The sequence below is a fragment of the Panulirus ornatus genome, chromosome 5 (genome assembly GCF_036320965.1).
Source record: "Panulirus ornatus isolate Po-2019 chromosome 5, ASM3632096v1, whole genome shotgun sequence".
NCBI lineage: Eukaryota > Metazoa > Arthropoda > Malacostraca > Decapoda > Palinuridae > Panulirus > Panulirus ornatus.
Genome location: NC_092228.1, coordinates 45,252,523 through 45,271,638, shown reverse-complemented (window position 1 = coordinate 45,271,638; position 19,116 = coordinate 45,252,523). Strand labels below are relative to the sequence as shown.

The 19,116-nt window shown below is 39.6% G+C and overlaps 1 protein-coding gene across 1 annotated transcript; it reads right to left on the bottom strand.

Moving 5' to 3' along the window:
* Nucleotides 1-7,642: 7,642 nt before the first annotated feature.
* Nucleotides 7,643-18,693, bottom strand: LOC139748755 (exonuclease 3'-5' domain-containing protein 2-like). Its single transcript, XM_071662183.1, has 7 exons — nt 18,451-18,693; nt 17,176-17,399; nt 16,214-16,373; nt 15,581-15,667; nt 11,986-12,192; nt 11,641-11,842; nt 7,643-9,520 (listed from the first exon to the last, which is right to left on the bottom strand). The coding sequence occupies exons 2-7, from the start codon at nt 17,385-17,387 to the stop codon at nt 8,157-8,159; spliced, it is 2,232 nt and encodes a 743-aa protein (XP_071518284.1). The 5' UTR covers nt 17,388-17,399; nt 18,451-18,693; the 3' UTR covers nt 7,643-8,156.
* Between the last annotated feature and the right edge of the window lie 423 nt (nt 18,694-19,116).

Below are 19,116 nucleotides of genomic sequence, written 5' to 3'. Positions count from 1 at the left end.
ATTTTCGCCCCCTCCCCCACCCTATGATCCACTTCCGCTTCCATGGTTCCATCCGCTGACAGATCCACTCCCAGATATCTAAAACACTTCACTTCCTCCAGTTTTTCTCCATTCAAACTCACCTCCCAATTGACTTGACCCTCACCCCTACTGTACCTAATAACCTTGCTCTTATTCACATTTACTCTCAACTTTCTTCTTCCACACACTTTACCAAACTCAGTCACCAGCTTCTGCAGTTTCTCACATGAATCAGCCACCAGCGCTGTATCATCAGCGAACAACAACTGACTCACTTCCCAAGCTCTCTCATCCCCAACAGACTTCATACTTGCCCCTCTTTCCAGGACTCTTGCATTTACCTCCCTTACAACCCCATCCATAAACAAATTAAACAACCATGGAGACATCACACACCCCTGCCGCAAACCTACATTCACTGAGAACCAATCACTTTCCTCTCTTCCTACACGTACACATGCCTTACATCCTCGATAAAAACTTTTCACTGCTTCTAACAACTTGCCTCCCACACCATATATTCTTAATACCTTCCACAGAGCATCTCTATCAACTCTATCATAAGAATTATGATATGAAAATATCCCATAAATGTACTACATATAGAATCATCTATTTCACTTAGAGGCTATATTACAGAGGAATTACAACGTCTTTAGATAGTTAATCAGTAGTTAAAAGTTGTAAAACGATTAAAAAAAAGGAGAAACATAGAAAGAGACAGATGCTATCTGATTAATGCCTCAAAGATACTCCTCCCTTTCCTCTCTTGTTAGCTTAATATGCTAAAAAATTTAAGGGGCTTAGGTAACATATTTTCATGGGGTCTGTAAGTTTCTATAAGGTAATGGCTAACCAGGGTTCTTTACTAGAGGTTTAAATGGGCTTTTCTTTGGACTACCCACTGAGTTTTAACAGCATCATCTGTTGGGACAATTAACCATAGGCTTCCCAACCTCTTAAGTTACCCATGTTATTTGGAACCTTAATCACAATGACTATTCCTAAGTGATGCTGATGCTTAATGCAGGACAAACTCATTCCCTAGGATGCAGCATGTATGAGCCTACAGTTCTCTGGGATTTGCTATCAATTATAGCTCATGGGGAGGAACTACTAAGGATAGCTTTCACCACATCCACAGGTTAAATAACACCAAAAGCATTGTACGAAAAAATCTAATAAATCACAAGGAATGTATAGAAAATAGTTCTAATACATAGGAGATAACAAAAGCATAAAATATGCAACAACATGAGACAGTTCACCATCAATTAAGATAATACAAATACAATTCCTCAAACAATCAAAGTCAAATTATGACTTCCATGAAAATGGTAACTACAAAATATGAAAAAAAAGAGATTCCAGTGAATAAAAACTTACTACACAGCTTATACATTACATACAACGCACTGCACTAACACACTCAATCACACGCCGACACAACACATTATGAGACACTGTTACACTAACCTAATACGCATCCACATAAAACAAACCATACTACTAATCACAGAACACAAATAGCAAACCAATTTCATAGTATAACTATTCCCATGGAAGTACAGTAATGTGACTAATGTTATGCTTGACTGACATGTCGTCCCCTAGTCATGTGCTCCAGGTACCGGTTTACATCATTAAATACAGCCATTTCCTGTATACATCAAAAACAAATATATCCCACATACATTTTCATACACTCCATACATAAATATATAATTTTCATAACAATGGTATATATGTAAATACAAAATTATAAAAGTATAAAAAAGTGATGTGGCAAATACCATTTAGCTATATACTCCATACCTATAAGGCTTAATATAACTTTTCACAGGTCTAAAGGTTCCATCATTTGCAATATTTCTGATATCCATTAATATCATTTAACAAGAGTACAGTTGAGACCCAATGAATGAGTTTCTTTTTCCCTAGGGATAGGGGATAGGGGAGAAAGAATACTTCCCACGTATTCCCTGTGTGTTGAAGAAGGTAACTAAAAGGGGAGGGAGCAAGGGCCTCGAAATCCTCCCCCCCTTGTTTTTTAATTTTCCAAAAGAAGGAACAGAGAAGGGGACTGAGTGAGGATATTCCCTTAAAGGCTCAGTCCTCTGTTCTTAACACTACCTTGCTAACACGGGAAATGGCAAATAGTATGAAAAAAAATGAAATAAAAAATTAAGTTAGAAGTCTATTGGTCTGCAATTTGTAACATTCCTTTACCAATTCCACTGCTGCAGGATAGCTTTCCAACAGCAGAGTCTGCTTTGTGTGCAGCTAGTCAGGTTTCTTTAGTAAGCATAAACCCAATGGAGATTCTTTTCAAGATGTGTGCTTTCAAGAATACTGTATCTATAGAATGTTTATCTTAGTTTCAATAATGAGAATATAAAGATTCATAAATCGCAGTGATAAGCTCTTAACATGCAAATACATGCTTCTATAATTCAAAAAATAAACCTGTGCAGAGAGGAGTTTTGAGAGTGATTGCCAAAACTCTGAAAGTATCTGATTCATATACTGGAAATAAACAGGAATTATTTTCTTTGTTGATTGTATATTGCTTTACTGTACTGCCATCAATGTGTGTCTATTCTAGTACCAAAACTGGGAGCAATGTGCAATAGCATGAATGTAGACAATCCTGTTAAACGTTAACAATTTTGTCAATATAATCAAATATACAGCAACCATACTAGTGACAGTAAAATGAGTTCACCAATGTTGTGTTGTCTTTGATGGTCCTTACATGAGCAAATCAAAACAACAAAACTTGCCCTGAGAAACTGATGGACGACTGAACAGACATTGCTTGGTTTAGTCCCAAATTTCTGTATGAACTAAATGAAATATTTTACTAAATTAAAAATTGCAGTGAATCACTATGCAGGAACTTAGATGAATATAATCACTTCCATCATATCTCCCACACTGCTTTTCAAAGTCATGCTGCCATCAGTCTTACCATCTCTCAGGAATAATGGATGAAAAACTGATTTTATTAAAAAAAGACTATAGCACATTCATTCAATACAGATAAATCTATATAATCTTCAAATTTACTCTGTTATTGAAGATTACATCAGTGCTAACAAGTACAGTTAAACATGAAATAAAATATAAATTTCTTTTCACACATATTTGCCATTTCCTGCATTAGTGAGGTAGCATTAAGAACAAAGGAAACATAAATATTCTATTTATACCTAAGTATATAAAAATCTGGCCATCTCTCCTACTTACATAAGTATACTTATGTATATCTCGCTTTTTAAACCAGGTATTCCCAATCATCAGTCCTTTTTCAGCACATAAATCTACAAGCTCTTCACCATTTCCATTTACAACACTGAACACCCCATGTATACCAATTATTCCCTCAACTGCCACATTACTCACCTTTGCATTCAAATCACCCATCACTATAACCCGGTCTCGTGCATCAAAACCACTAACACATTCATTCAGCTGCTCCTAAAACACTTGCCTCTCTTGATCTTTCTTCTCATGCCCAGGTGCATATGCACCAATAATCACCCACCTCTCTCTCCATCAACTTTCAGTTTTACCCATATTAATCGAGAATTTACTTTCTTACACTCTATCACATACTCCCACAACTCCTGTTTCAGGAGTATTGCTACTCCTTCCCTTGCTCTTGTCCTCTCACTAACCCCTGACTTTACTCCCCAGACATTCCCAAACCACTCTTCCCCTTTACCCTTGAGCTTCGTTTCACTCAGAGCCAAAACATCCAGGTTCCTTTCCTCAAACATACTACCTATCTCTCCTTTTTTCACATCTTGGTTACATCCACACACATTTAGGCACCCCACTCTGAGCCTTCGAGGAGGATGAGCACTCCCTGCATGACTCCTTCTTCTGTTTCCCATTTTAGAAAGTTAATACAAGGAGGGGAGGATTTCTGGCCCCCCGCTCCCGTCCCCTCTAGTCGCTTTCTACGACACGCGAGGAATACATGGGAAGTATTCTTTCACCCCTATCCCCAGGGATAATATACATATATATATACATATACACATACACACACATACACATACATACGCACATATACACACACACACACATACATATATATACATATGAAAAATGTAAGAAACAATTTAGAAAACTGAAACTTCTAGCTTGAAATGAATGAAAAAAATGAATGTCACATAATGGTTCAACCTCTGGCTATGGAAAAAAAGGAAATGTATAATTTATTTACACAAACGCCAATAGCAGTTCTCATCAATTTAACCACTGTATCAATAAGCTTCAATGTCTAAGCTACATTTTTCTCCAATTTCACTATTTTCCTTCACATTTTCAATTGTGTCTGAAGGTTCTACTTCAAGAGTGATTGTTTTTCCAGTAAGGGTCTTCACATCTTGGTTACATCCACACACATTTAGGCACCCCACTCTGAGCCTTCGAGGAGGATGCTTTACTTGTGGTGCTGACTTCCCGTAAACGGTGGCTTGTGTGAGAGCAGCAGTTCCCAAGGTCCGGCCCTTATACAAAGTAAAATGATGTGGTCTATAACTTACACAAGACTCAGGGGTGTAATTTTCTGCAAGCTGTTTCATGAGCAGGTCTATAATCTGCACAATCTGGGATGCACTGACGTTCACACTTCAATAATCGGGTCTGTTCATCACAACTCGCTGACAGTGGCAAGCAGCAAGATGCCTACAGCAGAAAGGCCCCATCCTGCAGCCGCAAAAGCTGCTGGCAAGGTGAAACATCCAGTGCCGACGATGAGATTGAAGACATAGATCAACCCAGTCACGGAGGAATATTGCTCTCCTGGATGTAATCCTACAGGGTTCGGCATCTCATACATACTGGATGAGTCTCCTGCAGTACTGTATAACTTGTGGAGAGAATTCTACACTCATGGAGGCCCTCCCATCTGAACTTAACCAAAGGCAAGATTTTGTTTTTATCTTGTGCTAGCAAGTGGCACTTATGGGTTCCAGACTTGATGGTGCCAACCAGAAGGAACAAATATAGCCTGTTAATTGACAGGCGTGCGAAAGAGAGACTTTTGGATGTTAATGTGCTGAGAGGTGCAACTGGAGGGATGTCTGATCATTATCTTGTGGAGGCTAAGGTGAAGATTTGTATGGGTTTTCAGAAAAGAAGAGTGAATGTTGGGGTGAAGAGGGTGGTGAGAGTAAGTGAGCTTGAGAAGGAGACCTGTGTGAGGAAGTACCAGGAGAGACTGAGTACAGAATGGAAAAAGGTGAGAACAATGGAAGTAAGGGGAGTGGGGGAGGAATGGGATGTATTTAGGGAATCAGTGATGGATTGCACAAAAGATGCTTGTGGCATGAGAAGAGTGGGAGGTGGGTTGATTAGAAAGGGTAGTGAGTGGTGGGATGAAGAAGTAAGAGTATTAGTGAAAGAGAAGAGAGAGGCATTTGGACGATTTTTGCAGGGAAAAAATGCAATTGAGTGGGAGATGTATAAAAGAAAGAGACAGGAGGTCAAGAGAAAGGTGCAAGAGGTGAAAAAAAGGTCAAATGAGAGTTGGGGTGAGAGAGTATCATTAAATTTTAGGGAGAATAAAAAGATGTTCTGGAAGGAGGTAAATAAAGTGCGTAAGACAAGGGAGCAAATGGGAACTTCAGCGAAGGGCGCAAATGGGGAGGTGATAACAAGTAGTGGTGATGTAAGAAGGAGATGGAGTGAGTATTTTGAAGGTTTGTTGAATGTGTTTGATGATAGAGTGGCAGATATAGGGTGTTTTGGTCGAGGTGGTGTGCAAAGTGAGAGGGTTAGGGAAATGATTTGGTAAACAGAGAAGAGGTAGTGAAAGCTTTGCGGAAGATGAAAGCCGGCAAGGCAGCAGGTTTGGATGGTATTGCAGTGGAATTTATTAAAAAAGGGGGTGACTGTATTGTTGACTGGTTGGTAAGGTTATTTAATGTATGTATGACTCATGGTGAGGTGCCTGAGGATTGGCGGAATGCGTGCATAGTGCCATTGTATAAAGGCAAAGGGGATAAGAGTGAGTGCGCAAATTACAGAGGTATAAGTTTGTTGAGTATTCCTGGTAAATTATATGGGAGGGTATTGATTGAGAGGGTGAAGGCATGTACAGAGCATCAGATTGGGGAAGAGCAGTGTGGTTTCAGAAGTGGTAGAGGATGTGTGGATCAGGTGTTTGCTTTGAAGAATGTATGTGAGAAATACTTAGAAAAGCAAATGGATTTGTATGTAGCATTTATGGATCTGGAGAGGGCATATGATAGAGTTGATAGAGATGCTCTGTGGAAGGTATTAAGAATATATGGTGTGGGAGGAAAGTTGTTAGAAGCAGTGAAAAGTTTTTATCGAGGATGTAAGGCATGTGTACGTGTAGGAAGAGAGGAAAGTGATTGGTTCTCAGTGAATGTAGGTTTGCGGCAGGGGTGTGTGATGTCTCCATGGTTGTTTAATTTGTTTATGGATGGGGTTGTTAGGGAGGTAAATGCAAGAGTTTTGGAAAGAGGGGCAAGTATGAAGTCTGTTGGGGAGGAGAGAGCTTGGGAAGTGAGTCAGTTGTTGTTCGCTGATGATACAGCGCTGGTGGCTGATTCATGTGAGAAACTGCAGAAGCTGGTGACTGAGTTTGGTAAAGTGTGTGGAAGAAGAAAGTTAAGAGTAAATGTGAATAAGAGCAAGGTTATTAGGTACAGTAGGGTTGAGGGTCAAGTCAATTGGGAGGTGAGTTTGAATGGAGAAAAACTGGAGGAAGTGAAGTGTTTTAGATATCTGGGAGTGGATCTGGCAGCGGATGGAACCATGGAAGCGGAAGTGGATCATAGGGTGGGGGAGGGGGCGAAAATTCTGGGGGCCTTGAAGAATGTGTGTAAGTCGAGAACATTATCTCGGAAAGCAAAAATGGGTATGTATGAAGGAATAGTGGTTCCAACAATGTTGTATGGTTGCGAGGCGTGGGCTATGGATAGAGTTGTGCGCAGGAGGATGGATGTGCTGGAAATGAGATGTTTGAGGTCAATGTGTGGTGTGAGGTGGTTTGATCGAGTGAGTAACGTGAGGGTAAGAGAGATGTGTGGAAATGAAAAGAGCATGGTTGAGAGAGCAGAAGAGGGTGTTTTGAGGTGGTTTGGGCACATGGAGAGGATGAGTGAGGAAAGATTGACCAAGAGGATATATGTGTCGGAGGTGGAGGGAACAAGGAGAAGAGGGAGACCAAATTGGAGGTGGAAAGATGGAGTGAAAAAGATTTTGTGTGATCGGGGCCTGAACATGCAGGAGGGTGAAAGGAGGGCAAGGAATAGAGTGAATTGGAGTGATGTGGTATACCGGGGTTGACGTGCTGTCAGTGGATTGAATCAAGGCATGTGAAGCGTCTGGGGTAAGCCATGGAAAGCTGTGTAGGTGTGTATATTTGCGTGTGTGGACGTGTGTATATGCATGTGTATGGGGGGGTTGGGCCATTTCTTTCGTCTGTTTCCTTGCGCTACCTCGCAAATGCGGGAGACAGCGACAAAGTATAATAATAATAATAATAATATAAAAATCATCAAAAAGATGCAAAAGACAGAAAAGTGGTCACTACCACTGCCATAGTGAGGCAAAGGAAAAAAAATAAAACAGGATGCATAATCCAAGGCAAAAGGGTAGTATACTATAGATAGCAACTACCCAAGGAAGTATTATTGTCTTGACTCAGGAATGCCGGTACAGCTTTCATTAAAACTAAGCTACCAAGCCACAAATCTTACATTCTCTTTAAATACACCATACTTCTGTCATCCTTTCCCTGGGTGCACTATCTCCTGGAGATAGAGGAGGCAAGGACAGGAGCCTTGAGTAAGTATGACTCTACCAACGCTCCTTCAACTCAACAGGGGAAGCAGTAACCCATTTCAATGGAATAATCACAACATCACCCAAGAAATTTGCAACAGACACTATCATACTACTCATTCCATATGGTTTTCTTCAATGTAATAACTGACTATGTTAAAATATATTTTTGCAGTACATTGTCTCTAATCATCCCTAAACAAATCTTTCATTTTAATTCAGCACAGTCTGCATCAAATGCAGAACATCTAACCCTAAAAATCCATGAGACCTTTATCAGCATAATCACTCTTAGTAACTATGTTTTAATTAGAATTTGCCACATCTTGTTCCCCTTCATTGTTACACCCCTTTCTGGTGTCTGCCTGGTGGAGTAGTGCTTCCATTTCTACATTAGCACTGTCATCAGTCACTTGAAAAGTTCTGTTATTTTCAGTTTCTTCCTGAATTCCTGAAGTACAATCATGGCAAGTCTCATCTGTTACCATTTTGTATCCATCATTGTTTATCATTCTAAAGCTATTTTTCTGACAGGTCAATGCTGCATTGTCTTCTGTATTATCCTTCTCTAATGATGCACTATGATAAACTGATGCTGATGTATTTTCAAACATGTCTCTATCCATTAATATTGGCAACAAAGGTAATTCATAATCTGGACTAGGATCTCTACTGGCTGCTGTTGATGTATCTAGAGGAGTGCTTTCTCTGTTTGGTTGGGGATTATACGGGATATCTATGGTTCCGTCTGTTCCAACAAGAGCAATCTTATATATCTGGCGATTTGGATGGTCAAGTGGTAAACGACCAATTTTCAGATGCATCTTGTACACATTGTGATTCACAGACCAACATTCTGGCATGTACTGTGGTTTCATGGTTTCCAGGAAGTGTTGTCGCCATCTCTGTTCAAGCTTCGTCAAGCCAACCTTTTCATAAGCTTTATAAACTTTTTCGCCGTGAACAAGAAATCCCTCACCTAAGACTTTTACACTCATGTTGGCTGCATCTTTAAGATGCTCTGGTAGTAGCACTTCTACCTTAAAAAAATCTTTAACTATATTCTCAAGTCTAGCTACTTTTTTCTCTGGGATATTATCCTGATGATTTAACAAAGCTTGGGCAGCATTCCTAACAATTTTGTGACCAGCATTGACGGCAGTTTTAAAATCCCGATCTAAGCCAGTTGGGGCATTAAATTCTTTGGCTAGCTGAGATCGCATGACATTGTCAAACCTGTTACTTTGTCTATGACATGCCAAACATAGCAGCACAACATCATGATTCTGATGGTGCTTGAGAAGATCTGGAAAATATTTACGGTACTCATGAGGGACAATATTTTTCCTGGTGAATGACTCATCTGTGCCACACACAACACACACATTATCACGTGACAGCAAGTAAAACCTGCCATCATCTTTCTCAGCTTGAGGACGGCCAGAGGGTTCAAATTTCAACCGAACAACGAGTGGATCCTCACTCACCAGGACACCAAGATCTTTCTCAACATACCACCAAGCTTTTTTAGGGTCAATTGTGCATAATGGCTGATCATCTGGGGCTACAAGCTGACAGTTGTAATACAAGGGGCCCTTCCTCAGGGGGTTTCCTCGTGTGGATATCTTCATTTTAGCAGGAGGACATGATCGTTTATTCTGCAACATACCTATAAAAAAGATAATGTACAGAGATCAATTAAAGTCAAAAAAAGAATATCATACAGGGAATCTGTCAACTTAGTGGCATTCTGTAAGGCAATCCTGTAGCTATGAAATAAATGCATTCAATAATATCTGCTTTATTGTCCTTTGAGGCTGTTTGCTACCAAGTAAATCTAAATGAAATGCATGAGACTGTGATACTAAGAGGAGGATGTGAGGTCCCTAGTCAAAGTAATCTAAAAAATATTGTATCACAAATAACAGTTCCACAATCAGCAATGCTGTTCCCTATCCTCTTAAACATTGAGGTCACTGCAGTAAAAATATCAGCTTCCCTTAAGACTTCATTTGAACATTCCTTATTTCTATGAATACAGAACTCTGTGCATAACTATACAGACATCTAATAAGAGAGAAAATAGACATTTAACAAGAAAGACATCCTACTGACATGGAAGTCTCAGGGGTTTCAGCATTACATCCATCAAAGAAGAAATTAAAAGTAATTCCCTTACATAACCCTGATGTTCTGGCTTGATCCATTAAACCCTTATGAAGTCCTAAAAAGATAAGGCATGCTTGGCCTTTCTAACGTCTCATTCATCAAACCCATACCAACTCTTTACACAACTCTCATACAGTGGTTTGTTAAGCAATCCAAAGCCCTACTGGCAGTGAAGGCTTTTGTTTGTGTCAGCACAACACATATATATAATGGACATCTGGAATTGCACTGAAAGCTGTATGCTTGATCCATCATAAGTATATGGCAACAGTTAGAGGGAAGAGATAAACAAGATAAACCTACCTACCTATTATCTTTACTGTCACTTACAAAAAGTGTATCAAATATACACAGTCTCTTAGCTCACTCGCACACTTATCTGCAGTTATGTCTAATGCAATGAAGCAAACAAGACCTTCTATCTACCTAACTATCCTTACCTCTGAAGCCCATTCCCTTTGGAAACTCCCTCAACTGGATGGCCACTGCAAAAGATTCTTCATAACTGATGAACTCCTTTAGTGCTTCTCCCTCTACAGGCCACTGGCAGAGGGCAACTCCAGCACAGTGTTTTCAATGGCTCCTACCTAATGTTCCCTCCGACAACTTTTACCTAATGCATCTACCTAATGTTTTAACCTACTACCTTTACCCAATGCTCCCAGCAAATGTTCCTCCCTACAACATCTACCTAATGTCTCTACAAATATGACGAATGAACTCTGTGAGTTAAATATTGTCAAGTGTCACGTGTGACACGGACAGATTGCATTCTTGTGGACAGAATGTAGAGTCCACATGTGGGTGAGGTAGAAGGAAAAGGCAGCTAACTGGGTTAAAGGAGAGCAACTTAAAAATCACTGAAGTGCTGGCTCAGTATGCAGCTGTCACTAACCTTCCTAATACCCAGGTGGGCTGCTTACCAACTACTACCTACAAAGCAAGATGTCTCTAAGTAATATCTCACTAATGACATGTCCATCCTTTTCCTGGACAGAGGTACCTCTTCCGCTTATTCTTTCAATCACATTATTAGATGCAAGAAGTCAAAAAGTAATTCAAGTGCATAATGATTCTATAATCAATGTAATCTTAAGTGCATTGGAAAGACACTGTTTATGAAAATTCCCTAATTCTAGAAATAAAGAAGGTCTTTGACCATATCCTTCCAGAGCGTTGGTAAGTTTCATCATAATGGTCAAAGCAAATAACACTACATCGAGTGTTGGATTTTTGTGTGTGTGTGCTGCTGCTGCAACAAAATGACTCAAATTCAATAAGGAAACATCTCAATGAATGCTGAGAATGACCAAAAATTATGCAACAGAAAAATTGTATAAGTAAATTCGCTCTGGAAACCATATGATTTTCCTTCAGTGGTGTTTTCTGACTGAGTTTCAGAAAACACAAAATTCTGAGATAACATCTCATTTGATAATGACAACTGGATGGAGATAAAAAAAGTGACCTAATAAACAGATAAACACATACAGATATAATCAATAGGGCCAGAAAAGTATAACAGTGATGATGGACTAAATGCAAAGATAAGCAAAGAGAAATAGATTCAGACCTCTTGTTCATACACTACTTTCTCTTCTGTCTCAAGAACATTCATACCTGTATCCTGCTGCTTGTTGGACGAAGCAAACTTAACATCAATCATTCCAAAACAGGTCTGGCGGATGGCTTTGGACAGGTGGTGGTACCAGAAAGTCTGAGGCAAGAAAGGCACAACTGGGGAGGAGACCACCCACAATCTCTCCAACAGGGTGATCAAAATGTGGATGCCCACTACAGCATCCTCAGCAGCATATCTCTCCTACAAGCAAAAAGAGTTGAGGTAGAATATTCATAACATTTCCTATGAATTATGATACTTAAATCTGATCATTCATTTGTACCTTCTATGACAAACTAACAGTTCCCCTCCATCTCAACGAGCAAAAGCAGTTTATTTCATACCTGTCTCCTGGTCAAGGTATCAGCTTCCCAGTCACTGGCACGCACTCGCCAGTCCTTATCTAAGCTTCGGCCCAGGTACTTTTGAGCTAGAGCATTCAATCCCATGTTACCAGGTGACTTTCCACACTCTGTTACTTTACTTGAGCTAGATGATTCACATTTCTGGCACTGAAGCACAAGGTATCGCAAGTCAACACATCCTCTTACCTGTTTAGAAAAAGCACAAAATGTTACATCCATAGCATCTTCCAGAATGCACTCATGATGAAAGGAGCAAACTAATGCATAAGTAGTTACACTATCAATCTGAAATAAAATCCATGCAAACAGCCATCTGTAATGAACAGTACCTTAATCATATCACAGTCTCTCCAGTCTTGGCATTCAAAACCTATTTTCATCCATGCATCCTGATTTGCATTGAAATTTCAACTATTTCTAAATCTGCCCCTCTCTTTTTAATTCCAAGTACAAGAACCTGGCATCTTATACTGGGACATATGCCATTGGATATCAACACAATACCAAGGGCACATTGTAGACAGAGTTGAGTTAAAATGGCAACCTCAATATAGGCTGGTCATCTTTCTGGTTTTGGATGGACTCCTTTCTCTTCCTTCTTGAAAACAACTTTCTTTGGCATCACATCTCTCACAACTCATGATCAAGTATTCCAGATTTTAATCCTCATACAACACTTACCAATTCAGTTCCTCTTTGGACATAAAAATTATCATTATTATTATACTTAATTGTTGTCTCCCGTGTTAATGAGGTGGCACAAGGAAACAGACGAGGAATGGCCTAACCCACCTACATACACATGTATATACCTAAACACCAACACATAGACATATACATACATATACATTTCAACATATATATACATATAATTTTTTTTTTTTTTTTTTTTTTTTGCTTTGTCGCTGTCTCCCGCATTTGCGAGGTAGCGCAAGGAAACAGACGAAAGAAATGGCCCAACCCACCCCCATACACATGCCTTGATTCAATCCACTGACAGCACGTCAACCCCGGTATACCACATCGCTCCAATTCACTCTATTCTTTGCCCTCCTTTCATCCTCCTGCATGTTCAGGCCCCGATCACACAAAATCTTTTTCACTCCATCTTTCCACCTCCAATTTGGTCTCCCTCTTCTCCTCGTTCCCTCCACCTCCGACACATATATCCTCTTGGTCAATCTTTCCTCACTCATTCTCTTCATGTGACCAAACCATTTCAAAACACCCTCTTCTGCTCTCTCAACCACGCTCTTTTTATTTCCACACATCTCTCTTACCCTTATGTTACTTACTCGATCAAACCACCTCACACCACACATTGTCCTCAAACATCTCATTTCCAGCACATCCATCCTCCTGCGCACAACTCTATCCATAGTCCACGCCTCGCAACCATACAACATTGTTGGAACCACTATTCCTTCAAACATACCCATTTTTGCTTTCCGAGATAATGTTCTCGACTTCCACACATTCTTCAAGGCTCCCAGAATTTTCACCCCCTCCCCCACCCTATGATCCACTTCCGCTTCCATGGTTCCATCCGCTACCAGATCCACTCCCAGATATCGAAAACACTTCACTTCCTCCAGTTTTTCTCCATTCAAACTCACCTCCCAATTGAATTGACCCTCAACCCTACTGTACCTAATAACCTTGCTCTTATGAGTCATACATACATCAAATAACCTTACCAACCAGTCAACAATACAGTCACCCCCTTTTTTAATAAATTCCACTGCAATACCATCCAAACCTGCTGCCTTGCCGGCTTTCATCTTCCGCAAAGCTTTTACTACCTCTTCTCTGTTTACCAACTCATTTTCCCTAACCCTCGCACTTTGCACACCACCTCGACCAAAACACCCTATATCTGCCACTCTATCATCAAACACATTCAACAAACCTTCAAAATACTCACTCCATCTCCTTCTCACATCACCACTACTTGTTATCACCTCCCCATTTGCGCCCTTCACTGAAGTTCCCATGTGATAGAATGTAAGAAAGTAAATTCTCGATTAATATGGGTAAAACTGAAAGTTGATGGAGAGAGATGGGTGATTATTGGTGCATATGCACCTGGGCATGAGAAGAAAGATCATGAGAGGCAAGTGTTTTGGGAGCAGCTGAATGAGTGTGTTAGTGGTTTTGATGCACGAGACCGGGTTATAGTGTTGGGTGATTTGAATGCAAAGGTGAGTAATGTGGCAGTTGAGGGAATAATTGGTATACATGGGGTGTTCAGTGTTGTAAATGGAAATGGTGAAGAGCTTGTAGATTTATGTGCTGAAAAAGGACTGATGATTGGGAATACCTGGTTTAAAAAGCGAGATATACATAAGTATACTTATGTAAGTAGGAGAGATGGCCAGAGAGCGTTATTGGATTACGTGTTAATTGACAGGCGCGCGAAAGAGAGACTTTTGGATGTTAATGTGCTGAGAGGTGCAACTGGAGGGATGTCTGATCATTATCTTGTGGAGGCTAAGGTGAAGATTTGTATGGGTTTTCAGAAAAGAAGAGTGAATGTTGGGGTGAAGAGGGTGGTGAGAGTAAGTGAGCTTGGGAAGGAGACTTGTGTGAGGAAGTACCAGGAGAGACTGAGTACAGAATGGAAGAAGGTGAGAACAATGGAAGTAAGGGGAGTGGGGGAGGAATGGGATGTATTTAGGGAATCAGTGATGGATTGTGCAAAAGATGCTTGTGGCATGAGAAGAGTGGGAGGTGGGTTGATTAGAAAGGGTAGTGAGTGGTGGGATGAAGAAGTAAGAGTATTAGTGAAAGAGAAGAGAGAGGCATTTGGACGATTTTTGCAGGGAAAAAATGAAATTGAGTGGGAGACGTATAAAAGAAAGAGACAGGAGGTCAAGAGAAAGGTGCAAGAGGTGAAAAAAAGGGCAAATGAGAGTTGGGGTGAGAGAGTATCATTAAATTTTAGGGAGAATAAAAAGATGTTCTGGAAGGAGGTAAATAAAGTGCGTAAGACAAGGGAGCATACATATAAATACACAGACATATACATATATTCACATGTAACATTCATTCTTGCTGCCTTCATCGATTCCCATTGCCATGTATCTAAAAATTTGATAAATGAAAGATACCCATGAAATACAAATCAAAGACCTCTGGGTTTACCTATCCACTATCTCCTGGGTGTTTTGTGGTATCATTTACATTTTCTGTCATGAACAATGAAAAATGTTTACCTTATATCAACATCTTTTACCATGAATTATGATCATTATTTCAAACACTCACCTACACTAAGAGGATGAAAAATTCACAAGAATCCTCCGTACAATTCCACTTCTAATTGCGTACAAACTTCCATATGTCAAAAATACTGAAAAACAAGTAATACAAGCATTGGAATACTACTAAACCACATACAGATCCACCACTTTGCAAACTACAGTACAACTGTGGAAAAGGGGAAGAATACATAAGCACAGAAAAAGAATGTAGGAATGTACAGGGGTGTTGGATATCCACAATCTGTGAGAACAGGAGATGGTGCTCTAGCTAATAGAAGAGATATCCATGCTGTGTTGCCTTCCATCGTTACCTTTAGGCCATAGTCAGCAGCCAGGTAGCTGCTATCCTCAAGAGGTCCAACACCCACTTTCAGAATAGTCTCATCTTCTAAAAAGGCCTGAAGAAAGAGAAAGTGAATTTACAGTAATGAGAAATTATAAAACTACAGACAGATTCTCATATTTTCAGATACCATACAATACAGCTACATTCCTTCGCATAACATATTCTCCTCAAGTTTCTATGCTAAAGCAAAAGTGACAAAAGTGAAACCTGTAGAAGCTGAAGTACAGATTTGAGTTGCAAGATTTTGCTAATGGGTTAAGAGGTATACTCTTCCAGTGCTTTAAATGGTGCATTTCAAATCATTCATAAAATGAAAATGTGCATTAATGAAAAATTCATTAAACAACTCTATAAAAGTAAAAGTAGAACAATAGCAGTTTACAAAAGTTTAAGGGACTACCAAATGGTATAAGGCTCTCTCCTTGTACTGAACCAATAGGTTGATCATAAAAAAGCATTTCACAAGCAAAACACACAAACATACTCTTCAACAGGATTAGTTTTGTCACTCAACAATCTCATCTGCTACAATACAGCTCTTAAGACATTTCAATCCTTTGTTGCCCGATTCAAACAGAAAAAGTAGAACATCACTTACCCTGAGGGAAGGGGGGAAGTTTGGCTTCATGTTTGAGAGACGCAGCAAGATGCATACTCCAGAGCAAGAAGCCAGCTGCAGGAGAGCTACTGGACGACGATGACCTTTCACTTGCACCCATTCACAGTCAAAGCCCACTGCACCCTCATGTTTTGCTTCTCTAATATCAAAAATATAAGCATGTTACTAGAGAAAATGAAAACTGTTCTTCAGTAAATGAATCTCAAAGATCATACCTAAATGGAATCTGATAAGCCACGTAACATATATTTTCAACTGACATTTGCTATGTATGAGCACGCTGCTTCCGATAATGAATATGAGAATTTCTAATATCACCTTAAAAGGATACAAGTCAAATAAGCACTTCATCACTTACTAATTTTGTGATATGGCAAGCAACTGGCACACAAAATATGAAAACATAAAACATGGGTGAGAAACAGCAGAACAAAATAATGTGCAAGAACATAGATATGATAGACAGAGTAACATGTGAGATATAGATAGATAGATACTATGAAACTGAGATGTTTATCCAAGAAGAGAACTGAGGGATCAGGAGAGTTTATTTGCGAAGACTGGTAGGTAGACATTACAACAATGGTGCTAGTGTAGTTTGTAAAATATGGTAAAGCCCATAAGTGATGATAAACATAATGTAAGACAGAGAGATGATTCAAGGAGAATTCTTTCAAATGGTGTTGTTATCAAAGCTAACTAATATGTTCATCAACCATTTAGGCATTAACTGCAAGCTTTAACTGGGGTCATGAGATGTGAAGAAGCAGAAAAGTATCCAAAATGTGATCAAGAACATAAAATGAGAAGCAAGTTTTGTTTTTTAATATTTCTGTATATACAGAAATATCAAAAAAATATTTGAATTATGTTCATGCTGCCTCATCCAAACTGACCTTTCCCCTCCCAAACACCAAGAACAACAAAGAAAACACACTTACTTATAAAGCAATGGCAACACTTTTGCCCAGCCCTCCTCGCTAGTTACGATATGAATGTTGTTCTCTGCTCTCCGGACTGAGCTTAGCATCCTCCAAGAGCAAACTGATCGGGCAACTGCACTGCGATAATAATACAGAGTTCCAATGCTTCCTATGCCAACAAGAATGCTGCTGGCTAAAGCAGGGTGTTCCCATATCCAGGCCCTAGTCATCCTGAATCACATCTGAAATATGAAAGGAGGAGCATAAATCATTAATCATGTATGCATCGTGTATCTAGCATCAAAGTTATTAAAAAAAACTACAAGTTATCATCAACTCCATTTCAAAGCAGAGCACCAGTTTATAAACTCTCCTAGCCTTGATAAGATTTACAATTAGCAGTATTCGCAATATCCCTTCTTACAATTGGTTAAAAAAAAAATATCTACGTCTGCTCAATCTTAAACCATGGCTCACCTGCCTGGTTGTCACCCACGACTTAAAACGAGCAATCCCACAAAACAGGCACACAATTACCAGCTGCTTCGCAACCATACTATACAACATCTGCACTAAGAAAAAAAAAATTTACAACATTCTCATACAACCCCGTTTCAACAAACTCAGCAACAGCACGACAAAACCCTTTCCCAGTCAAACCACTCGTTAACCTTCCACCAAAATCAACAGTTAGTTTAATATCTCATCTACAAGATCGACTATATCTGCTCTACCCCAAAGCCATGGCTCGACCTACATTTCATAACAGATCCCAGCCAACCTTGAAACAGCAGAGAAAATAAAGGACACATTAAATTATCGATAGTTTAGGAACTCGAGAACAACAACCTTCACGAAGTCATAAAAATAGTATAACACTTTAAAACAACTCAATAATGGCCAAAACTCCCTCCCAGTCCAGCCACCGATGTCCATAGGGATACAAAATCTCACTCTTGCCTCACTGTTAAGCAACTTACATTCATATATATCCCCCATACAACACAGACGGCTTCTCACCATCCATAAGTCTCTCTAATTGGACATGGAGGAAAACTAAATATAATCAAACCTCATTACAGGCATGAATGGGGAGGGGGGAGATATAACGTTTTCCCTATACTATCCAGCCCATTAGCATGACCTACTGGGCATACAAGAAGCCTCCCTCCTTTAAAATCCATACCAACACTATGATAACCTCTACATCTACTTAGATCTATCTATTCATTCTCATTCAATTTACTATCATGAATGAAATGATCATTGAGGTACTGCCACTTTTGAACTTACACTAGATCTATATAACTCGTCGAAAAAAAATCACCAGCAACCATGTCCTCTCCACTCACGTCCACAGACTGGTATGTAGAGAGACACACACATATATTCATATACTACACGTTGAGGCTCACGAATCATCTGGGACTTTCCAGATTTCGTCATCCTAAAATCCTGGAGGAATACGTCACTGGATCACTGCAAGTCTGGGTCCTCCACCCTCATACTGCCACGTTTGTTTACATCACATACACTGTTGCCAGACCGCAATTCAATATTTACTCATAAATCTTCTCTACATTACGTTATTTTGAAGATAAAACCTAACAAGCATTATGAATAAAATTAAACTAAGATATTAGATATAAGATTAGTGCCTCAATAAGCATCATGATATGAAAATAGAGAGGATAACGTACGTTACCTTTATGGTAATGATGATCACCCAAAACATGGAGCAAGATATATATTACAGTACGCGACGTAGATAACACACCGTGAAATATTATATTTGTATGGTGCGGTATGTCTAACGTCGGGAGGGAGTGTGAGGCTAGATGGAGGGTCAGGTTAACGAATGAGGGTATATGGAGGGTCAGGTCAACGAATGAGGGTATATGAAGGGTCAGGTCAACGAATGAGGGTATATGGAGGGTCAGGTCAACGAATGAGGGTATA